A 22,397-nucleotide genomic window follows, 5' to 3' on the forward strand; every position below is an offset into this window, starting at 1 on the left:
TATAAATTATCAAGAGTTCACGAGAGAGAGGGGAGCGGGGAGAGAGGGGGGAAACTGAGGAGCTGATACCAAGGGCTCAAGTAGAAAGCACATGTTTTGAGAATGATGGTGGCAACAAATGTACAAATGTGCTTGACACAATGTATGTATGTATGTATGGCTTGTGATACGAGTTGTATGAGCCCTCAATAAAATGATTTTTTTAAAAAAGGCAACTTCTGATACTATTTTATGAACCTGTTGTATTTTACTAGGGGCTGTGGTCTCCGAGATAGGAAAAAGAAAGAAATCCTGCTCTAGCACAGTAGAGGGGAGACAAGTAAATGGTCCTGTGCAGTAAGCTCCATAAGAGAACCAAGGGAGAGGGAAAGCAGTGCCGCGTCTTCCTTTCCGTGGCCAGGGACGATTCTTCAGCACTGTGGACAGCCAGGCTTGGTTAAGGAGAAACAGGAAGTCCTCTGCCAAGAAGGGTGTGGGGTCTGGGGATGGCTGAGCAGAATGAGAGAAAAAGGCAAGGCCTTCTGGATCTCACCTCCACCAACCATGGAGAAATAGTAAAATCGAGAAGGAAATAAGGATCTCAGGAAGTCATTGAAATCATACTAACTAACAAATATCTGCTACGACACTGCACAACCCCACAGCTATGTGATGGGTATGAGTGAGGTTGCTGTGAGCAGAGGGGTGGTGGGAGGCTGCACAAAGAAGGGTGAGGAGAGTGAAACTGTGACGGCGTCTACTTTGGCTTCTCCTTGGGTAGGGTGGAGGGGTGGTACATGGGGCAATCTCTACAGAAATCTTGGGAAATGATCTAGCAGGTAAGCTTGGGCAGTATGTATTCACTGCTGGGGCCAAAAGCTGATGAAAATGGATGCAACTTAACACATTTATTTCTCCATTATTACACCAGGTCCCACAATAGACTCTGAGAAAGCTTCTTTTATGAAACCTACCATAAAATGACCACCAGGAATTTTTTTTTTTCTTGTCAAGTGGAAGCATTGCGAGTGATCAGTAACATCCTACAGGACCAGGGTCTCTCTCTGTTTGTGTACTCTTTTTTTGTAAGATATTTTTTGGGGGAGAGAACAGGGGTCTATATTAGAACCAAAGAGCACTGGAACCTGGTCCTGAATCTTTCATCTTACTTCTTCACAAGACAGATGAGCTGATAATCCCAGGGAGATACATTACCACAGTAAACATTTGGGAAATTCATTAACCTAAACAATTATGACAAGTTGAATAAGGTGCTAAATCTAAAATAGAACTATTAGACAAAGATAAGACAAGAATTTAAAGCAAGCAGGATCAATACAATTAAGAAAATGAGGGCCACCTAAATATTTGCATCACTTGCTTATCTTCCCTCTGTGCCTTTTGAGCAGGAGGGAAAGAAGGGGTGAAGGTAGAGGGTCAGTAGGCGAGAGGAGGCTGCCATGGAGACCTCTGTCCAGAGAAGCGAGGGTGCAGAGGTGGAGCATGTCTTGGCCAGGTGAACCCAGTGCAAGGGTGCCCCATCGTGTTGCTTCCCTGACCAAGATGCTTGCTGGCAGAGTAAGAGCATCTGCCCACATAAAGCTGTCCTTGAAGATGGAGGTTGGAGAAGTGGGCCAAGAATTATATGGGAGAAGAGCCTATGTGAATTTGTTCCCCAAATACGCACACCACCCAGAGGGCATCTAACGTGAGGGAAAGAGTTCTGAGAAGAAGCTGGACCCCCTGAGCCCATCTCTTCTTCCAGGTCCTGTCAAAGGCGAGAAGCAAGAGAAAGCACTAAGATGCCAAGAAGAGAAAGAGGCGATGAGAACCTGTCAGAATCTTTCCGGTCAGACTCTCCCTCGGAGTCCCAGAGACACCCACTCCATTATCCTTAGGGGAAAAGAGGGAAAGGAGTGTAAGGGATCACGTGTTCAATTGCACTAAAAATAAGTGTATGGAGTCTTTGAGTCTCAATGCCAGAAGGCAGGAGTTCCCTGAGGGGTCAGCAGGGTAGCCCTGGCCAGCAACGGTGAGGGCTTAGCTGCTCCCCAGAAGAGGATGGGAGCAAAGACCTGCTGCCATGGGTCACCGTAAAGACTGCAGCCTAGAAAACCCCGTGGGCAGTTCTCCTCTCTTGCACTGGGCGTCCCGAGTGGGACGGCTCAAGGGGAGTTCAGAACAAGAGGCGGAACGGCCTGAGATGACAGTAGATCTGAAAGAGGACTCACCAGGGCAGAAGTGAAGGCAGTTGCTGCAGAAAAGGAAACTCATATTTGTATCCCTCACAGAGTTGACACTGTTTTTACATAAATGGCATTTGGGAATTTCTTATAGACTATACTTGATATTTTTACATGTAAGAACTGTCTAAATTGAAGAAAATAGCAATATGCTTATTCTAAGAATTTTGAAATGAACACAAATAAAACTTTCATGATTTATGTATTTATGGTTGGGGAAAAAAAAGAAAGAAAAAAAACAACCTCTTCATTCTGTTGCTAAAATATTTACCGGCTCAAAGTTGGGTAGCACCACATCTTCATCTCCCACAACAAATGTCACCATGCTGCAGACATGTATGTAATGTCCAATCGGGGAGTAGATAGTGAAGAGCAGCATGTGTCTCCTAAAGAGAATGGACACTATGTTAGGACGGACTATTTCCTTGGTGGCAGTACTTGCCTCTGGTAACGATCACATGGACCTGAAACTAAGTCAAATATTCCTGAAGGATGGAACCCTTTAACACACCAGGTATAAAGCTCTTAGAATTTTAACCCTGAAAGAACCTTGAGAGATCTGGAGGCTATATTTTTTAAAGTTATGTAGGATAAAGTTAATTGCACTAAATGCCAACATTGCAAGAGAGAAATTTCTTGCATACTGTTAAAGACGAGTCTTGACCTTTTCCCTAACAACAACAGTAATGGCTATAGGCACAGGCTCCATGCACCCCATGTCTATCACTCAGTACTACTGTGGCGACTGGTGCGTTGCTGTGAGGCTGGAAGCTATGTTGCTGGCATTTCAAACGCTAGCAGGGCCAACCTGATGGGTGTCAGCGGAGCATCCAGATTAAGACAGAATATCGAGGAGGACTGGAGACACAATTATGAAAAAATGGGCCGTTGAAAACCTTATTAACAGGAGCAGGCAGCTGTTAGACCTAGCACCAGACGTCAGGCCCTTGGGTGGAAAGACACTCGAACTTTAACTCGGGGAGGGCTGGGTTCTCCAATTACGAGTTGATCTTAGTGATGTGGATGAAATGCCATTTTGGAGACATTCATTCACTGATGTGGTACAACTCAAGTTGAGAAGAAACAGCTGAAAATATCCATTAAAAATAAGAATGCATGAATACGAATATAAGGAAACTGGAAGTTGTTAAAAATAAAATAGAACGAGCATTGTGGATGCTTTTCTTCTAATATTTACTTGTTTGTTCATCTGGACATTAGTCTTTGCCAACACCATGATTTGAAAATATCAATTTTTTAAACCTATTTTGTTTTTTTCACTGTTTAACTTTAGCACACCTATGAGGTCATTCAAAAGTACCTCAGGGTAAGGTAAGGGTGGGGGAGAGGAGGAAGGGAGAACGGATAGCAAAGATGACTGGATAACCCCACTTGAGGGGAATGAATGACAGGATTGTAGAAGAAAGGATACACTGGATGATGTAAGATATGCCAAAATAATAATAATATCTAATATAATAAGAGGGCTCCTGAGAGAAACATTGGGGGAGTGAGGGGATAAAGGGGAGCTGATATCAAGGAGTTCAAGAAGAAAGAAAATGTTTGAAACTGATGGTAGCAGCAACTGTATAATTATACTTGATCTAATTGAATTATGGATTGTTACTATATCTGTAAGTGCTCCCAATAAAAAGATTAATAAAAAAGAAATACCAGGGCTTGGGTCATGTGCACCAGAATCATCAAAGTGACATCTTTGCCTTTTAGGACTTTATAGAAGTTTCTTGCAGCAAGATGTGCCCAGAGAAATATATCATTTTTTAAATGGGAAAAAAAGAGGAATATCCTATACATTAGTGTGCTGGGGTGGGCTTTTTGGAACCATTTTGAATAGACAACCACATAGTTAACTATGCCAGGAACCACAAACTGAAGAGGCAGGACTTCTCCTTCATTGTTAAAAAGAACATCTCATGATCTATCCTGAAGTAGAGTGCTGTCAGTGCTGCTGCTGCTGCTGTTAGGCTCCAACTCATAGCAACCCTATGGCCGACAGAACGAAGCAACCACCTGGGCTTGCAGCATGCTCACAATGGCTATTGTGTTGGAGGTCATTGCAGCAGCCACTGTGTTGGTCCATCTTGTCAAGGGCCTTCTTCCTCCTCCATTTAACCAAGCATCATGTCCTTCAATAATCTTCACCAATACCATAGGTCAAATGTATTGATTTTTCTTTGGGCTTCCTTATTACATATCCAACTTTTAAATGAATGTGAGGCAATTGAAAATACCTTTAGGTCAGGCATACCTTAATCCTCAAGTAACACTCTTGCTTTCCAACACTTTCGAGTCTTGTGCAGTAGATTTACCCAATGGAGTGTCTTTTGATTTCTTCACTACCGTTTCTATGAGCATTGGTTGTGGATCCAAGCAAGACAAAATCTTTGACCACTCTAGTCTTTTCTCCGTTTATCATGTTACCCATCGGTCCAGTTGTGAGGATTTGGGTTTTGTTTACATTGAGTTGCAATCCATATTAAAGGCTGCAATTCTTGACCATCACAGCAAGTGCTTCAAGCAAAATTGTGTCATCTGCATATTGCAGGTTGTTGATAAGCCTTCTTTTAATCTTGATGCCACATTTTTCTTCGTATAATCCAGTTTCTCTGATGATTTGCTCAGCACACAAATTGAATAAGTATAATGGCAGGGTACAACTCTGATGTACACCTTTCCTGATTTTTGAGCATGTAGTTTTCCCTTGTTCTGCTTGCACAATTGTCTCTTGATTCATGTACAAGTTCCTCAGGAGCACAATGAAGTGTTCTGAAATTCCCATTTTTATTCATAATTTGTTATGATCTACACAGCTGAATGCCTTTTGCACAATCAAACCCAAATAAACATCTTTCTAGCATTCGCTACTTCTAGCCAAGATCAATGTGACATCAGCCATAATATCCCTTGTTCTACATCCTCTTCTGAATCCAGCCTGAACTGCTGGCAGCTCACTGTAGCCATCATTAGATGATCTTCAGTAAAAGTTTACTTGCATATGATATCAATCATATTGCTGTATATAACTTGTACATTCTGTTGTGCCACTTTCCTTGGCAAGGAGTATAAATATGGATCGCATCCAGTCAAATGGCTATATTAGCTATCTTTCAAATGTCTTGTCATTGATAAATGAGTGATTCCAGCACATCATCAGATTGTTGAAATATTTCGATTTGTTTCCCATCATTCCCAGAGACTTGGGTTGGGCTAATGCTTGTCAGGGAAGGCTGGACTTCTTCCTTCAGCACCGTTGATTCATACTCATAATACGATCTCTTGAAATTGTGGAAGGTCAACAATTATTTTTGGTATAACGATTGTGTATATTCTTTCCATCTTCTTTTGATGATTCCTGCATCATTTACTATTTTGCCCAGAGAATCTTTCAAGATTGAACTTCAGCCTTGGAAGTTTTTTTCTCCAGTTCTTTCCGTTTAAGATATGCTAAGTATGTTCTTCTTTCTGGTTTTCTAACTCTAGATCTGTGCACCTTTCATTATAATATTTGAATTTGTCCTTTGAATTTTTCTGTTCAACTCTGACTTATTTCTTCCATGTATCTTGGCTACTCTATGATTAAGAGTCTTTTTCTGAGTCTCTTCTGATGCCCAAGCTGATCTTTATTCCCTTTCTTGTATTTTAATGCCCTTTTTCTGTGTTCATGTATGATGTTCTTGATGTCATTCTACAGCTCATCAAGTCTCCTGTCATCAGCATCAAATCTGTTCTTGAAATGTTCTCAAAATTTGGGTGGGGTATATTCAAGGTCAGATTTTCATTTCTATCAGCAAGGCCATATTTTCCAATTACTGATCCTTCCTCTTTTTTTCCAACTTTTGCATTCCCATAGTCAATAATTATCAATGCATATTGATTGTATATTTGATCAATTTCAGCCTGAAGGTGTTGGTAGATTCTTCAACTTCTAAACCACCTGCTTCAGTGGTTGGTAACTAAATTTAAATCATAGTTGCATTGATTGGATTTCCTCGATGCAGATAGATATTATCCAATAACAGCATTATACGTCAAGATTGGTCATGAAATGTCCTTTTTGATCATGAATGCCACAGCGTTCCTCTTAATCCGACATTCCTTGCACAGCAAATCATATGCATTTCTGATTTGAAATGGCCAATACAAATTCATTTCAGTTCACTGGCACCTGGTGTATTGATCTTTATGCGTTCCATTTCATTTTTGACAGCTTTCCATTTCCCTATGGTTGTACTTTGTCCATTCCAAGTTCAAATTCTTAATTTATACCTGCGGTTATTGCTCCCCATTTGGCATGATGCCCCATCAGTAAATGAATACCCCACTGGATTTACTCCTGCCGGCTTGCCTCCATCCATGTCGGGACAGTCAGCGACACTTTGAGAAGGCTGCTCCTCCTCAGTCATATTTTAAGTGGTTTCTGGCCTGAGGGGCTCATCTTATGGCTCTAACTCTGACAGTGTGCTGCTTCTATTCATGAGGTGTTTGACATGTGACAATGTCTGGATACTATCCATAAGGTTTTCAGTGGCTAATTCCTCTCAAGGGGACAGCCTATTCCTTCTTCATCATCTCTTCTTAGTCTGGAAGCTCTGCTGAAACCTGATCACTTTGGGTCACCCTTTTCCTATTTGAAATACCAGTGCCATGTCGTCAAGCATCACAGGAACACACAGACACCACAGAATGTCACACTGGCTGACAAATGGGGGCTGTCAGTGCTAGACAATATTCATATGCTTATAAGGAAGACCAGTTAATAAGACTATTATTAAAATTTATGTACCAACCACTCATACCAAAGAGGAGAACAATTAAAGATTGTTTACCTTCTACAATAGTTTTCTAAGGGATTTCAAAGTCACTTTCTGAAACATTGTTTCTCTGTACCAGCATGCAGCATAATTGAAAACCAGGACATTAGTTTTCTCTCAGTTGTTTAGGAAATTGAGTACATTCAAAACACATGCTAATGGATTAGGTCCTTTGGCTAGAAATGTGAGTATAAAATATAATCTATTACTTCTGTATGTTTGGTTATGTCCACCGTCCAGCACTCAGACAAAGTAATGGGTTTCTAGTAGACTCTCACCATGTCAGAGATTTTAGAGCAGAGGTAGGAAATGCTGAAGGTTTTAAACTATCACTTTCTACGGATATTAAATACAGTATTTTAGCACTTTATTTTGTTGTTTAGGCTTTACTTTTATACAACAGCCATACTTTGTCTTTGGTAATAAAATAAGTATACTTGACCTTTGAAAATTAATCTAGTGAAAATCTTACATCATCTGAAATATGAAGTAATAATATTTTTAATTTTATTAATCAAAAAGGCCTTTTGATTATGCATATTTTATTTTGAGTGAAAAATGTGATGTTTTTCACCAATTTTCTCTAAATTGAAAATAAATTCTAACAAAAACAAGCTACAGGTAAAATGATATATATTGTAATATATATTACTATATAGTGAATATACATATTTACACTAACAACATAGAGATTGGTAGGGTAAAGTGCTAGGTTGTTTAATCTGTGCTTAGGTAAAACCATGGCTCCTTCTAAGAAATACCAAAAGAGTGAAAGAGTGATAAGTAAACAAAAATGATTCCTTAAAAAATTAATTTTAGGACAGGTTGGGTTAAAAAAGTTTAAATAGTATTTGTTCAAACACTATTCACAGAATTTCTGATAATTATGAGTGTTCCAAAAGGGAATTCAGTATACAGAATTTTTTCTATTTAGTCGTTAATGTATTTTTCTCAAGAATGATATGCTTTCTGAAATCACTTCGGCAAATAATACCCTAGCGACATATTGTTTAATTCTTCGTAGTCACAGTTTACCAGGCTCGATAAATTCTCAGTATGTGAAAAGAACATCGCCACATACCCAACAGGCAGACGGACCATGGCAGCCTTGGTAGCATAAGTATGAATCTTCAGAACAAGGCTTCGTGGCTTCAGAGATTTCCAAGAAATTTCTTCAGCCATGAGTAGTCCAGGCTCTACGTGAGGACTGTCTTTTGTTAAAGCTTTGGGAAAAGTTAAAAAAAAAAATTAAAATTTGATTTTGAAAGTATAACTTGCTTTTCTGATATTTCTCTCATTTTGACCCAATAAAATAATAAATTTCAAAATTTGGAAATTAGACATATTCTAAAATGGTTATGAAACAATAGATTCCAGAAATTGTTAATTTGTGTTAGAGATAAATGCTTTAAATAAAAGAAGAAAAACAGGTCAAGGAATTAGAGGAGAGAGAGAGAGTGTGTGCGTTTTATAGCTTTGGGGCATTTCAGTTACATTTGTCAGGGAAAACTTTTGAATGAATGTATAAATGAAGAATCCAACTGTGTGATGTACTAGAAAAAATCATTCTAGGAAACTGAACTGGTTACAACAATGACCTCTCAGGAACAAACGAGTGGGGTGAAAGGGAGTCGTCTGGTGAGGATGAGACAGGAGATAAATTCAACTGCCAGATTTACTTCTTTCCTTTGGGTGGCTTCCAGGTGGTTCTAATTCAGACCGACCCTACAGAAGGGAACCCTGCCGGTCCTGCACCAGCCTCGCAATTGTTATGGCTGAGCCTAGTGTGGCAGCCACTGTGCCAATCCATCTTTTTGAGGTTCTTACTCTGACTTTCTACCAAGCAGGTGTCCTTTTCCAGGGACAGATCTCTCCTGCCAACACATGCAAAGTACAAAGGCTACAACCTCACCATCTTCCCTTCGAAGGCCCATTCCGACTTTACTCCTTCCAAGATAGATGTTTGTTCTTCTGGAGGTCCATGGTATTTTCAATATGTTGGCAATATTCTTTGCCAACACCAGAATTCAAATTCCCCTGCAGTCTTCCTTACTCATGGCTCAGCTGTCACATGCATATGGGGCAAAGGAAAATACCCTGGCTTGGGTCAGGTGCACCTTAGTCCTTAAAGTGGCATATGTGTTTTGGGAGCAAATTTATGTGTTTTGATTTCTTGCTGGCTGCTTCCATAGGGGCTGATTGTGGATCCAACAAAATGCAATCCTTGACAATTTCGGGGTTTTCTTAACTTATTATGACTTTTCTTATTGGCAACATTGTGATGATTCTTCTTTATATTTAAATGTAATCCATACTTATGGCTGCAGTGTTTGACCTTCATCAGTAAACATTTCAAGTATTCTTAACCTTCAGCCAACAAGGTCGTATCATCAGCAAATAAAGGATTAATGAATCTTCTTCATATAGTCCAACTTTGCTGATTATTTGCTCAGCATTCAAATTAATTAAGTACAGTGAAGGTATACAACACTTTTTACACATTTCCTTATTTTAAAACATCTTGTATGCCTTTGTTCTTCTTGAATGACTGCCTCCTCTTGGTCTTTCTACAGGTTCTGTATAAATACAATGAAGTATTCTTGAGTTTCCATTCTTCACAATAATATCCATAATTTGTGATGATTCACACAATTGAACATCTTTGATTAGTTAATAAAACATAGGCAACCATCTTCCCGCTATTCTATGAAAGCCGAACCAACTATCTAACATCAGCAATGATACCTGTCATTTCACATACTTTTCTGAATCCAATTTGGATTTATTGCATTTCTGTCAAAATACTGCTGCAACCATTCTGTCAATTATCTTCAGCAACATTTCTCTTGAGTGTGATAACAATTAGGTTGTTCAACAATTTACACATCCTTTTGCATCACTTTTATTTGGAACGAACACAGACCTCAATATCTTCCAGTTGGTTGGCCATGTACCTTTCTTCCAAATTTCTTGGCATGGACTAGTTAGTGCTTCTAACAGTGAAACCATTTGGTGAACATTCCAGTTGGCATTCCTTAAATTCCTGCTGCCTTGTTTTTGCCAATACTTCAGTGCAGCTTGATGCACTTCTTTCAGTACCACTGGTTCTTTATAACATGCTACTTCCTGAAATTTCTGGCTATCAAGCAATTCTTTTTGGTGCAGTGACTCAGTATTCTTTCCCTCTTCCAGCTTCCTGAATCATTCAATAGTTTGACCATATATTCCTTCAACATTGCAACTGGAAGCTGGCTTGAATTTTTTTTTTCAGTTCTTTCATTTAAAATGTTAAATGTTTCCTTTCGGTTTTCTATTCTCAAGTCTATATAATTAATTGTAATACTTTCTTTTATATCTTTTGTCCAGCTATTTTCTTCATCTTTTTATTTCATTCATTTTAGTAATTCCATGTTAAAGAGAAAGTGTCAGAGTTTTGTGTTTTCTGTCATGGCTGTCTTCCTAATAATTTTTTTATTTCTTCATGTGTGAGGTCCTTGATGTCATCCCACAGCACATCTGGTCTTCAATCATTAGTGATCAATGCGCCCAATTTGTTCCTGAGATGTTCTTTAACTTCGATTAGGATGTACTCAAGCTTATTCTTGTTCACTTATTTTAATTTTCTTCAGCTCCACTATGCGTTCGCATACTAGCTATTAATATTCTGCTTCACAGATGGCCCCTGTCCTTATTCTGACTGAATGTATTAAGCTTCCTTATTGTGTCTTTCCACAAATGTTGCCAATTTTTCCCCTGTGAATTCCATCCAGTGAGGTCCACGTATATACTTGAAAATTATGCTATTGAAAATGGCATTTTTAATGAATAAGTTATTGGTCTTGAAAATTTCTATCATGAGGTCCCTGACAGCATTTCTGCTCCCAACACAATCTTTCTTTGTTTCTTATAGATTGAAAGCAAAATGGAAAGGCTAAGTGTGCCAAAGAGGTGGAGGCTAGGGGAGCAAGAGTGGGCGTAATTCTTGATGTCTGAAGAATAAGATATGGTGTGAGGTCGTGTTAATTTCTTCATCCATAGCCTAAAATCCCTTAGTATTCCATTTCCCCTGATCTTACTGCGAGGTGTTTTCTGACTGTAATTTCCCCATTGCCCCTTACCTCCGGATTCTCCCCAGCGGACCAAAGCAGAAAGGCACACTAGTAGTTCAATCGGTTTTAGACTGTCCACAGACATATAGTAGGACACACGTTCATCTGAGAACTGCAACACATTGAACCAGTCATCGGACTCAGTAACATGTATTAACGCTATTGTTCCTGCTTGTAAAAACACTGTGTCACAAGACTAATATTCATAGAACACGTGCTATGTTTTAGGTGCCCTGATAGAAAATCTCACTGGGTGAAAGCTTACAACAGTTACACTGTGGACACTGGGCCTGCAGGGCCTGGGAGTCAGACTGGTGCTCGAATGAGAAGCTCTTCTTCGTGAGTGAAGAAAGGGAAGTAGTGGTTCTGGAAATGAGATGAGAAACGAGGCTGGCCACAGAGCTGAGCCCTGCTCAGAGCGGGTCTGTGATACATAGGGAGGCTGTGGAGTAACCTTGCTGGAGGATCGAGATAGTCAGTGGGGTGACATAAATCCTCTCTTTCCTCTTCTCACAACCTTCAGAAATATCATCCCTGTTGGATGGTGTGCCAGGCTCTGTGCTTGCAGAGACAAAGCCAGAACTTCCCCGGGGGGACAGCCTGGTAAGGGTTCCGTATACATGACCTCAACTCATCCTCTGTAGGTAATGGGCAAATAATGATTTTTGAGACAAATAATTTGCCAAAGGCCATACAGTGTGCAAGCAGCAAAGCTGCTATTCAAAGTATCACACACACACACACACACACACACACACACACACACACACACACACACACTGGAATACCATCATTACCACAGGCTAATGAAACTGTCACTGTGACCTCACAGCATGAATGGACTTGAGGAATATTATGCTGAGGGAAATTTACCATTCACAAAAGGTCAACTATTTTACGAGGCCACTGTTATAGAGGTTCTCGTACTAAAAGACCCCATCCTTGATGGTGGGGCTGGGGGGCATTAGGCTAGAGGGCGGATGGGCGCTAACTTGGGTGAAGGGAAGAGAGTACCCTGTAAGCCTGAGAAGAGAAGCCAAAGGCGGGCAGGGCAAGCTAGGAGAAAGCTGGACAAGTAGTTTCATACAAAATGCTGTGGAATACAAAAGTTATTGTCTGAAATGTAAACCCCACATAATTCACACATGCAACAATAAATATAAACAAAAGTATTTGTGTCTGACTCAAGGCCTGCACTCCTGACTACTGAGTTATCCTGGCTTCTCACATCCTTAATGTTTCAACAAATTCTGACTGATGGCATTCAATAAAGGCGCTAGGTAACTTTAATTGTAGGTAAGTGCTTGGAGGCTACTGAGTGCTCAGCGGTTTGAACGCACCAACCACTCGGTGGGCAAAAGATAAGAAAGTCGGCTTCCAAAGAGACACCTGCCTTGCAAACCCTAGGGAGCCAATCCGGTCTGTCCCAGGAGTCGGCATTAAGTCGATGGCACCCAGCAGCAGCAACACGTTTGTAAAGCTTTGCACATTGTGTTACTGTCATATTTCAATATCGGTGTCAAAGAAACACCTCATGTTATGCAAAAGGGAAACCTTGTTATTCAAACAAGTACAACCTTGCGGGAATGCTGAATATAACGCAAGGTTGTTAAAAAGGATCGCTTCCCTCACAACGTTCCACTTGGTGAATTATTCCATTTGCTGTACTTTTTAGTGGTAGACATAGTTGTTCCAAATGCTCACTCTTGGGAAGTCTGAAGGAGCCAGGAGCAGCCAGCCCCGTGTGTATGCAGGCCTACGGAAGAGCATCTACATAGAGCTTGCTTCCCGTCATTACTCAGAGTCTATGAAATTGCTCAGGCTGGTTGGTCCTGAAGGCCCCACAGATGTTCATGTGTAATGGCCACACCCAACCCCAGAAAAGGGCCGGGCTGTGGCTGAGGAAATGACTCAGGCTCCCTCCCAACCCCCGGCTGCCTGTGTAGCTGCCTCCGTTTGACCACGACAGATCCTTCCACCCGCTAAGCCAGCAGCCGTGGGCTCCAGTCTCTTCCAAGGACAAACCTTTGTTGGTTTTTTTTGTTTGTGTGTTTCCCCTTTTGGGGGTGGGAGAGTTGTCTTCTTATTATAAAAAAAATTTAATAAAATTCAAGGGAACAAAGAAACTTGTTGAGGGATGTCACCTTTTTGTTGTTGCTGCTGTTACCAAGCTGAAATGTTAAAAAGGAAAAAAGTCTACTTTTGTTATCAGTTCATAAACATACGATCAGAATTAAGATCAGGAACACACACACACACACACACTCACACACACACAGACATCCATCTCTATCTAGATACAGATGAGAGAGAGAGGGAGGGAGAGAGGGCGAGAGAATGAGAACGACATACGAGAGCCCTGCCTCTAATAACAACAGCGAGACCTTGAGGTGCAGTGGTTCCAGGTTGGCCTGCTGACTGCCAGGTCAGCAGACTGAAGCCCGCAGCCTCTCTCCAGGAGGAAGACGAGGATTTCGGCTCCCATTTACAGTCTCAAAACCCAAAGGGACAGTTCTACTCTGTACTAAAGGGTTGCTGTGAGTCAGAATCACCACGATGGCAGTGGGCGTGGTTTCTCATTCTGGAATGTTCCTTTCCACTTACTAGGAAACAAGCATTCTAAATGTGCTCCATATAATCTTTCAGCTGTTCCTTAACGCCACAGTGCCCATCTCTTATTGGTGCACTTTACAGATGAGAGATTGAAGCAAAGACAAATAAAATGACTTGCTCATACTCTGACATAGAGGAGATATGGCCTGGATTTAAAGCCAGGAAATTTAGCTTCAGAGCCTCTCAACTCTTCTTATAAGGTGTACCTGGTAGAAAAGTTGTGGGCATCAAAATCAGATAATTACCGTCATATGTGAGGTTTTAAAAGACAATTGCTACAAGTTTATAAACTCTTGAGAAGCTCGAAACCATTGTCACTCCTAGAACCCTACAAAAAAATTCAATTATGAATTTCCTTAGAGAAAGATATATTTACACCTTTGCAAAGACAACAAAATAAAATATATTTACCTTACATTCTGATTTCTGAAAGTTGAAGCAATATGAATTTGGCTTGTGGAAAATATATATATTCCTGAAAAAAAGTAATTTATAAAAGGTTATTGTCATTATATTCAACAGACTAGTACTATGTGTTCCACCTCCTGTCTATCAGTTTGGCTTATGGCCAAACTTGTGTGCTGCTATGATTCTAGAAGTGATGTCACTGGTCTTTCAAATGCAGGCAGTGTCACCCAAAGTTATTAGGTTTCAGCAGCACTTCCAGCCTCGGAATAAACTATGAAGAAGGAATAGACTGCCACTGTCTGAGGAACTAGCCACTAAAATCCTTATGGATAGCCTCAAAATATTGCCAAATCCAGAACATCTCATGAGTAAAAGAACATTGTCAGACACACTGCATGAAGATGAGGACCTTGGGTGGAAAAATATGAATGAAGAAGAGCCGCCTTCTCAAAGTAGAGTCAACCATAATGATGTGGTGGAGTAGAGCAGGAGGAAAGACCTTGAGACCTTTATTGGCGGATGGGGCATGACTTAAAATGAGATGAAACAACTGCAAGCATTGATTAATCATCGGAACTTGGACTGTACAGGTATAAATATAGGAAAATTGGTAGTGGTCAAAAAGTAAATGGAATGACTAAAGATTGATATTCTAGGTGTTTGTCAGCTGAACTGGGTTAATATGAACTCTCGAATAAAAAAATAATCACATGGTTTACTATGCTAGGAATAACAGGTTCAAGAGATATGCTGTTGCATGCATTGGACAAAAGGACATTTCAAGACCTATGTTGAAGTATGATGCGTCTCTCATAGGATCATATCTATTGGCATAAAAGGAAATCCAGCCAATACAATTAATATTCTAATTTACCACCAACCACTAAAGTGGGTCATGCAGAAATTGAAGAATTCTACCAGCATCTTCAGTCTGAAATTGATTCAAAATGCAATCAAGAAGCATTAATAATTACTGGCGGGACACTGTCCCATCTGCCACCTTGACTCCGAGATTACCCAAAACCTGTAGTGAAGACATCATGCAGAAATTTTTTTCCCAGGAGATCTTGGACTCCAGGGGCAATGCCGCTGTTCAGGTGTACCTGTACACAGCTAAGGCCTGATTCCGAGCAGCTGGGCCTAACGGAATTTCCACAGGGAACTACAAAGCGAAAACTGAGAGATGGAAACAAATCACACTACCTGTGGAAAGGGGTCCTGAAGACTGTAGGTCAACAAGACATTAGGTCCCACTCTGCTGGAAAAGAAACTAAGTGTTGTTGAGCAAGAAAAAGTGGACCAAAAAAAAAGAAAAGAAAAAGTGGACCAGTTTATGATTGAGCTTCCTGGGGTCAAGAATAAGTCCAATTTGGGGGCCAATGACATCCTGGGCATGTTCCTGGCCATGGGAAAAGCAGGTGCAGCTGAGAAGGAGGTTGCTTTCTACCGCCATGTTGCAGACCTCGCCGGGGAGCCGGACCTCGTGCTCCCAGTGCCTACTTTCCATGTAATCAGTGGAGGTTCCCACATGGGAAACAAGCTGACCATGCAGAAGTTCATGATCCTGCCCATGGCAGCCAGCTCCTTCAAGGAAGCGATGCACATTGGTGCATCACCTCAAGGGGGTCATCAAGTCCAAGTATGGGAAGGATGCCACCAATGTGGATGACAAAGGTGACTTTGCACCCAACAGCCTGGAGAACAAGGAAGCCCTGGAGCTGCTAAAGATGGCCATCCATGCTGCTGGCTCCCAGGCTAGGTCTTGATTGGCATGGATGTAGCAGCTTCCGAGTTCTATCACAACAGGAAATAGGACCTGCATTCCACATCACCCGACGACCCCATGCGGCACTTTACTGGGGAGAAACTGGGGCAGCTGGACAAGGGCTTCGTGGAGAACACTCCTGTTGTCTCCATGGAAGATCCCTTTGATCAGGATGACTGGGCCACCTGGACCTCATTCCTCAAGGGGGTCGACATCCAGATTGTGGGGGATGACCTCACAGTCCCCAACCCCAAGAGGATTGCACAGGCTGTCGAGAAGAAGGCCCGCAACTGCCTGCTGCTGAAGGCCAACCAAATCGGCTCCCTGACTGACTCCATTCAGGAGTGCCAACTGGCTCAGTCTAATAGCTAGGGGGTGGTGGTGAGTGCCCGCTCCAGGAAGACTGAGGATACACCCGTGGTGGGACTTGGCACTGGACAGATCAAGTTGGTGCCTCCAGTCGCTCGGAGTGTCTGGCCACGTACATCCAGCTTATGAGGATCAAGGCGGCTCTTGGGGACACAGGGATGTCTTTGCTGGATGGTAACCAGAAGGCCAAGTGAGAAGCTGGAGCCCCCACTGGACAGACACAGGCTGGGGGCCTTCCCCCCTAAATAAACATTGGAACCAACCAAAATGAAACAAAACAAAACAAAATCACTGATGAATGGAATGTAAAATTGGAGAAAAAGAGGAATGAAAGAGGAATATTTTCCACAGTTGGAAAACATGATCTTGGTGATGACAGAAATGAAGGTGGAGATCGCCTGGTAGAATTGTGCAAGATCAACGACTTGCTCGCAACCAACACCCTTGTTGAACAACACAAAGGGCTTACTGTGGTGGCTTGTGTGTTGCTGTGATCCTGGAAGCTAAAGTCTCTAGTATTTCAAACCCAAGCAGGGTCACTCACAGTCAACAGGTCTCAGGAGCATTTACAGACTAAGCACCAACTATGCAGAAGGAGTGGGCGTCACTTTCTGAGGCATGAGCCATGGAACTACTGCCAGAAATGGAAAATGTCAGGAATGGAAGAACACTGGCAGAGACAGTGCCCTCAGATGAGGCCCTCGGGTTAAAGATACAAAGGAGACGGCGTGGCCTCCTCAAAGTCAAGTCCCAGGGATTTCTCCAGACGGAATACACAGAGCATCTAAGAGAATGTTTGCACTTACTGAAAGCACACGCAGAAGTCGTCGTAGTCCAACCATGTTTCTTTCACGATACTAGTGTTTATGGATAGCTCCTCCTGAGATTTTTCCTGCACGGATGGCATCAGGTTGACAAAATCTTGGTAACTGAGTCCTTCAGGTGGATGTGCTGCGTCGGTCTGCCCGACCTCTGGTTGTTCATCTGTGCAGAGAAGGAGCACAAAGGTGTCCCATGTTATCTGTGTTGCTAAGCAAAACAACTAACCGCAATGGGAAACTTTAGAGAGCCTCAAGTATAATAGTCTGTATTTAGGAAACTATCTAGGCCCCAAGTGTATGATGCTCTCCACAGAGACCCCGCTCTCCTAACTCAGATATGCATCTCAGGGTGTTTAGAAATGTTGAAAATGTAGTCATAAATGTATGCACAGGTCTTTAAGAATGGCCTCAAGCTGCAATAGAAATGACGTAGCTTACAGGAAGAGGCCTCTGGAAGAGGGAAATTGCATTGCCTTACAATTCCATTTTTCCATAAAGTTTTTGAGGCCCCCCCACACCCCACCCCATAAGTCAACATCTGCAGAAAGGAAAAGATAGCTGAGACAACAGGAGAAAGAAGGAAAAGTTGCAAGATTCCTCCCAACATAACACGTTTCAGCACATCACTTAATGATCTTCCATACGACCTCTTCCCATAGCCTTATTTTGTGGTTCTCAAGTGACAGCATACAATTTGTCTTCTTGAGCCAAAATTCTACACATGCTCATACTTCATACTTTTGACTTGCAATGGTTTTGGTATTTTGATGACATAGTATATGCATTAAAAAGTGAACTTTACTCGAGCCCTTAACCAATGCTTTTTTACTTTTAAGCCTGGATTTAATGAGGGAGATTATCGGATTCTTCAAACCCAGAGAAGATTAAATCTGACAAATAAGGAAAATACACTACAGAAGGCCTCTGTGAGCCACTAGGAGAGAGAGAAGAGAGGTGTCAGGAAGCACTGATCCCTGCATGCCCGAGCATCTGTCCAAAGTGTCGTAAAAAGAGTGTTCACTTACCTTTTCCAAGTACAATTTGTGAATTAATATTTCCCTGTGAATAGAAAAGAACAAATTAAGCAGCCACTTACTAATTCAACAAGAAATGCCATAGCTATCTAAAACATAAAATAATTGTATGAGTTTTAGAACACTGAAAAAGATTTCCACAAAGACTTAGTAAGAAAAACTCCTAATGTAAAGCAGAGAATTTAGTTTTTTAAACATGAAGTAGAAACAAAACCAAAACACCCACTGCCATACAGTCAATTCTGACTCAAAGTGACCTGCTCCAGGGTGTCTAAGTCTAGAAATCTCTATGGAAGCCGATAGATAGTCTCATCTTTCACCCAAGAGGCAGCTGGTGGTTTTGAATTGCCAACCTGGATGTTAGCAGTCAGGTGCTAAACCCAACAGTACCACTGGACATCGTAATATAAAACTCTTGTGTTTAACTAAATAGTAGGCAGGGGGGTTAATTTCATGACATTAAACACAGACTATATGAATTTATTGAATGACTGGATCTTAGCAGAAATGTTAAGTTAGAAAAATAATATCTTTAAGTGGATATATTGTTTGATATTGGGCACCATTAAAACAGAAAAATTAATGAGATTTTTCTCAGCAATTAATTCGTAGTCATGGCAATGAGGGCCGACCCTAATCCAGTATAATCTCATTTTAACATAATTAGTTACCATTGAAAAAAACATATTTCCAAAGTAAGGCACATTCTGAGCTTCCAAATGCAATCGGAGGGATATTATTTAATCAACCACCAAGTAGCTTCCATGTGGCTAACACATTTGACATAAAATGACCCACACCTAAGCCAATTATTAGAAAAAGGTAGGAAGCTATGAGAAGGAAGACTCATTTAAAAACTTAGCATGTCATCTGCACACTCAAGACCAATGCTCAACGACGTCTGAGAATACCGGGGATCCAGGAGGAGTTTCACAAGTTGGAAAAAAATCACTTCAGACTGCAATTTTATAACCACAAAGTTATTGACAATACGATTCTGTCAATAAAAACAATCACCGTATTTTATAACATATCACAGTTTTTAATAAGTACTTAAAGTTGATCACTAATTTAATATTAAAGCTGTTAGTAGGCCAGGCCCACTGTTACATTTAAATATAACCATCTCTTACTGTACACAAATACTTAATTAGCACAGCTGGCCAACTATTTGCCAATTCTTTTTTTTTAAATAATTTTATTGGGGGCTCAAACAACTCTTATCACAATCCATCCATCCATCCATCCATTGTGTCAAGCATATTTGTACATCTGTTGCCATCCTCAAAACATGTGCTTTCTACTTGAGCCCTTGGTATCAGCTCCTCATTTTTCCCCTCCCGCTCCGCCCCCTCCCTCACAAACCCTTGATAATTTATAAATTATTATTATTTTGTCATATCTTGCCCTTTCCAAGGTCTCCCTTCGACCACTTTTCTGTTGTCCATCCCCCAGGGAGGGGGTCATAATATATGTAGATCCTTGTAATCGGTTCCCCCTTTCTACCCCACTTTCCCTCCACCCTCCCAGTATTGCCACTCTCACCACTGGTCCTGAAGGGTTCATCTGTCCTGGATTTCCTGTTTCCAGTTCCTATCTGTACCAGTGTACATCCTCTGGTCTAGCCAGATTTGTAAGGTAGAATTGGGATGATATTTGTGGGGAGGAAGCATTTAGGAACTAGAGGAAACTTGTATGTTTCATCGTTGCTACTCTGCACCATGGTTCATCTCCTCCCTGGGACCCTGTGCAAGGGGATATCCAGTTGTCTACAGATGGGCTTTGGGTCTTCACTTCGCACTCCTCAATCACAATGATATGATTTTTTGTTCTTTGATGCCTGATCCCTGATCCCTTAGACACCTCGTGATCGCACAGGCTGGCGTGCTGCTTCCATGTGGGCTTTGTTGCTTCTGAGATAGATGGCTGCTTGTTTATCTTCAAGCCTTTAACACCCCAGCTGCTCTATCTTTTGATAGCTGGGCACCATCAACTTTCATTACCACATTTGCTTATACACCTGCTTTGTCTTCAGCAGTTGTGTCGGAAAGGTGAGCATCATGGAATGCTAGTTTAATAGAACAAAGTGTTTTTGCATTGAGGGAGTACTTGTGTGGAGGCCCAATGTCCATCTGCTACCTTAATACTAAACCTATAAATATACGCACATAGATCTATTCCCCCATCATCATATATAAATATATTTACATATGTACATGCCTGTATTTAGACCTCTATCAATGCCCTTTGCCTCATAATTCTTTCCTCTATTTCCTTTTACTTTCCTATTGTCCCACTATCATGCTCAGCCTTCATTTGGGGTTCAGTAATTCCTCTCGGTTACATTGCCCTTGATCAAGCCCTACCAGGCCTCCAACACCCTTCTCTCCACCAATTTTTAATCACTTGTTCTCCCCTTGTCCCTGGGTTTGTTAACACCACCTTCTCTCCTCTCAGAACTGTTGCTCCTGTTGTTTTTTCCCCAGATTGTTTATCCAGCCTATCTTATTTAGATAGACCTGCACAGATAATAATATGCATAAAAATCAGACAGAGAAAAACAAAGCAACAAAAAGAAAGCAAAACAACAACAATAACAAACCAATGACAAAAAAATAAAAGCCTGTAAAAAACAAACAAACAAACCAACAGTTCAAGACATGTTTGTTGACCTTTAGGAGTATTTTCCCGTCGAGTCTGATGGGGTGCCTCACCCTGGCCCCAAAGTCTATTTTTTGTATTCCCTGGGGACTTCCTTGCTCTGTTCCCCTTGCTGTTCTGTTGCACACCCTTAGTGTTTTGCCTCAGCGTGGTAGGGTAAGATCAGGCACAATTCCCAGACTGTGTCTCCAGTGTAGTCCCCCATAGGGCTATGGTTCAGTGAGGAATGTCGTGTCTCATAATGGGGCCAGCCATATTGTCCTCTCTGTACATTGGCTGCTCTGAGCAAGGATATCATCCTCAAGGCTTGGTGGGGCAGGATGTGCCCCACTCTCTCTTCCTCCCCCTTCATTTGCTCCCATGGTCTCTGATCAAACATGTCCTTCTCCCTGAGCTGTAGCTTCAGGGCTGTCCTCTGAAGTAAATTCTTCTTGGGGGAGGGTGGCTGTCCACATAGGTGGGATTGGGGCCGGCCCCTCAGACCTCTCTTCTGGTTTCCTGCTTCATGCCGGTATATTCTATCTGCCAATGCTATCTAGTAATAATCTAACACCCACACTCCAATAGGATAAGGCCTAAAAAAAAGAGGAAGACTCTCAACAAGATGGATTGACCTGTGACCATGGATGGCCCCAACCATAACAATAATTACGAGGAGGATGCGAGACCCGGCAGTGTTTCATTCTGTTGTCTCTCTGGTCACTGCCTTTTGGAACTATCTAGACTGCACCTAAAAGCAACGGTGAAGGAAAATCACAAGAGCAGTTTGAAGCCGTGTGTTCTCACAACACTAACTCCAAGAGCTATAATGCTTCCCAGCGGTCCCTAGCAACTACTGCCAGTTACCTGAGGTGCAGAAAGAAATGTGTGGTGTGTTTTTTACAAAAATGGCAAAGGGAGTTGTAGCACATTGGGTTAGGGATCTGGAACCAAAGGAGTTAGTGTGTGGCTCAGAAGACACACAAAAATAATCGTGGTGCTGTTGTTTGCAATAAGAAGGGGGAGAGTATTGGTCTTGTCTCCACAGAATCAGGAGTGGGCATGCACACCCTACCACAGTGCACCAAATCATGAGGACAATGTGGCCACATGGAAGAATGCATGAAAAGAGAGAGTTACAGGGCTGGCCCCAACCAGAGCCAGACGGACCCCCTCCTGGGAGTGGGTGTGGTGGAGAGCAGCACTGAACCTACTAGTTGTGGAGAGGGGCCAGCATGCCACACCCACACGGAAGAGGATCGGGAGGGAGGAAGAGAAAGAGTGAGCTGGACTGGACCCCACACTGGCACACCAGGCCCAGGGGATGATGTCCCTGCAGGGAGCTAATGGGACACAGAAGGGACTGGGTGGCTGACAACAGCTCATTCCATGCTTTCCCCTTACTGGAGCAGACTGCAACAGAGGACATTTCTGGGGTCACATGGGGAGGCAGTGCGGTCTGAACCCCCCACAGCGGAGTGAACCAAGAAGGGAGCATACCAGACCAGCAGCTGGAGCAAGGCAGAGCTATGAAGTCCCTGAGGAGCCCCCTGAAGGGCGCTCCAGGCCGGGAGGGGCAGCTCC

General features: G+C 42.0%; 1 protein-coding gene across 1 annotated transcript in view; it reads right to left on the bottom strand.

Annotated features, from left to right (window-relative positions):
* ADGB (androglobin) overlaps positions 1-22,397 on the bottom strand; it is a 194,398-nt gene that overhangs the window by 86,094 nt on the left and 85,907 nt on the right. Inside the window, exons 13-18 of the mRNA XM_045294574.1 lie at positions 18,165-18,198; positions 17,125-17,302; positions 14,188-14,251; positions 11,173-11,275; positions 8,136-8,277; positions 2,494-2,608 (exon numbers count right to left, since the gene is read on the bottom strand). Of these exons, the coding sequence (XP_045150509.1) occupies positions 2,494-2,608; positions 8,136-8,277; positions 11,173-11,275; positions 14,188-14,251; positions 17,125-17,302; positions 18,165-18,198 (636 nt within the window). The remainder of the gene's footprint in view (positions 1-2,493; positions 2,609-8,135; positions 8,278-11,172; positions 11,276-14,187; positions 14,252-17,124; positions 17,303-18,164; positions 18,199-22,397) is intronic.

Source organism: Echinops telfairi, unplaced genomic scaffold (assembly GCF_000313985.2).
Source record: "Echinops telfairi isolate 266 unplaced genomic scaffold, ASM31398v2 ScPeMD7_3533;HRSCAF=4204_0, whole genome shotgun sequence".
In the NCBI taxonomy this organism is placed as follows: Eukaryota; Metazoa; Chordata; class Mammalia; order Afrosoricida; family Tenrecidae; genus Echinops; species Echinops telfairi.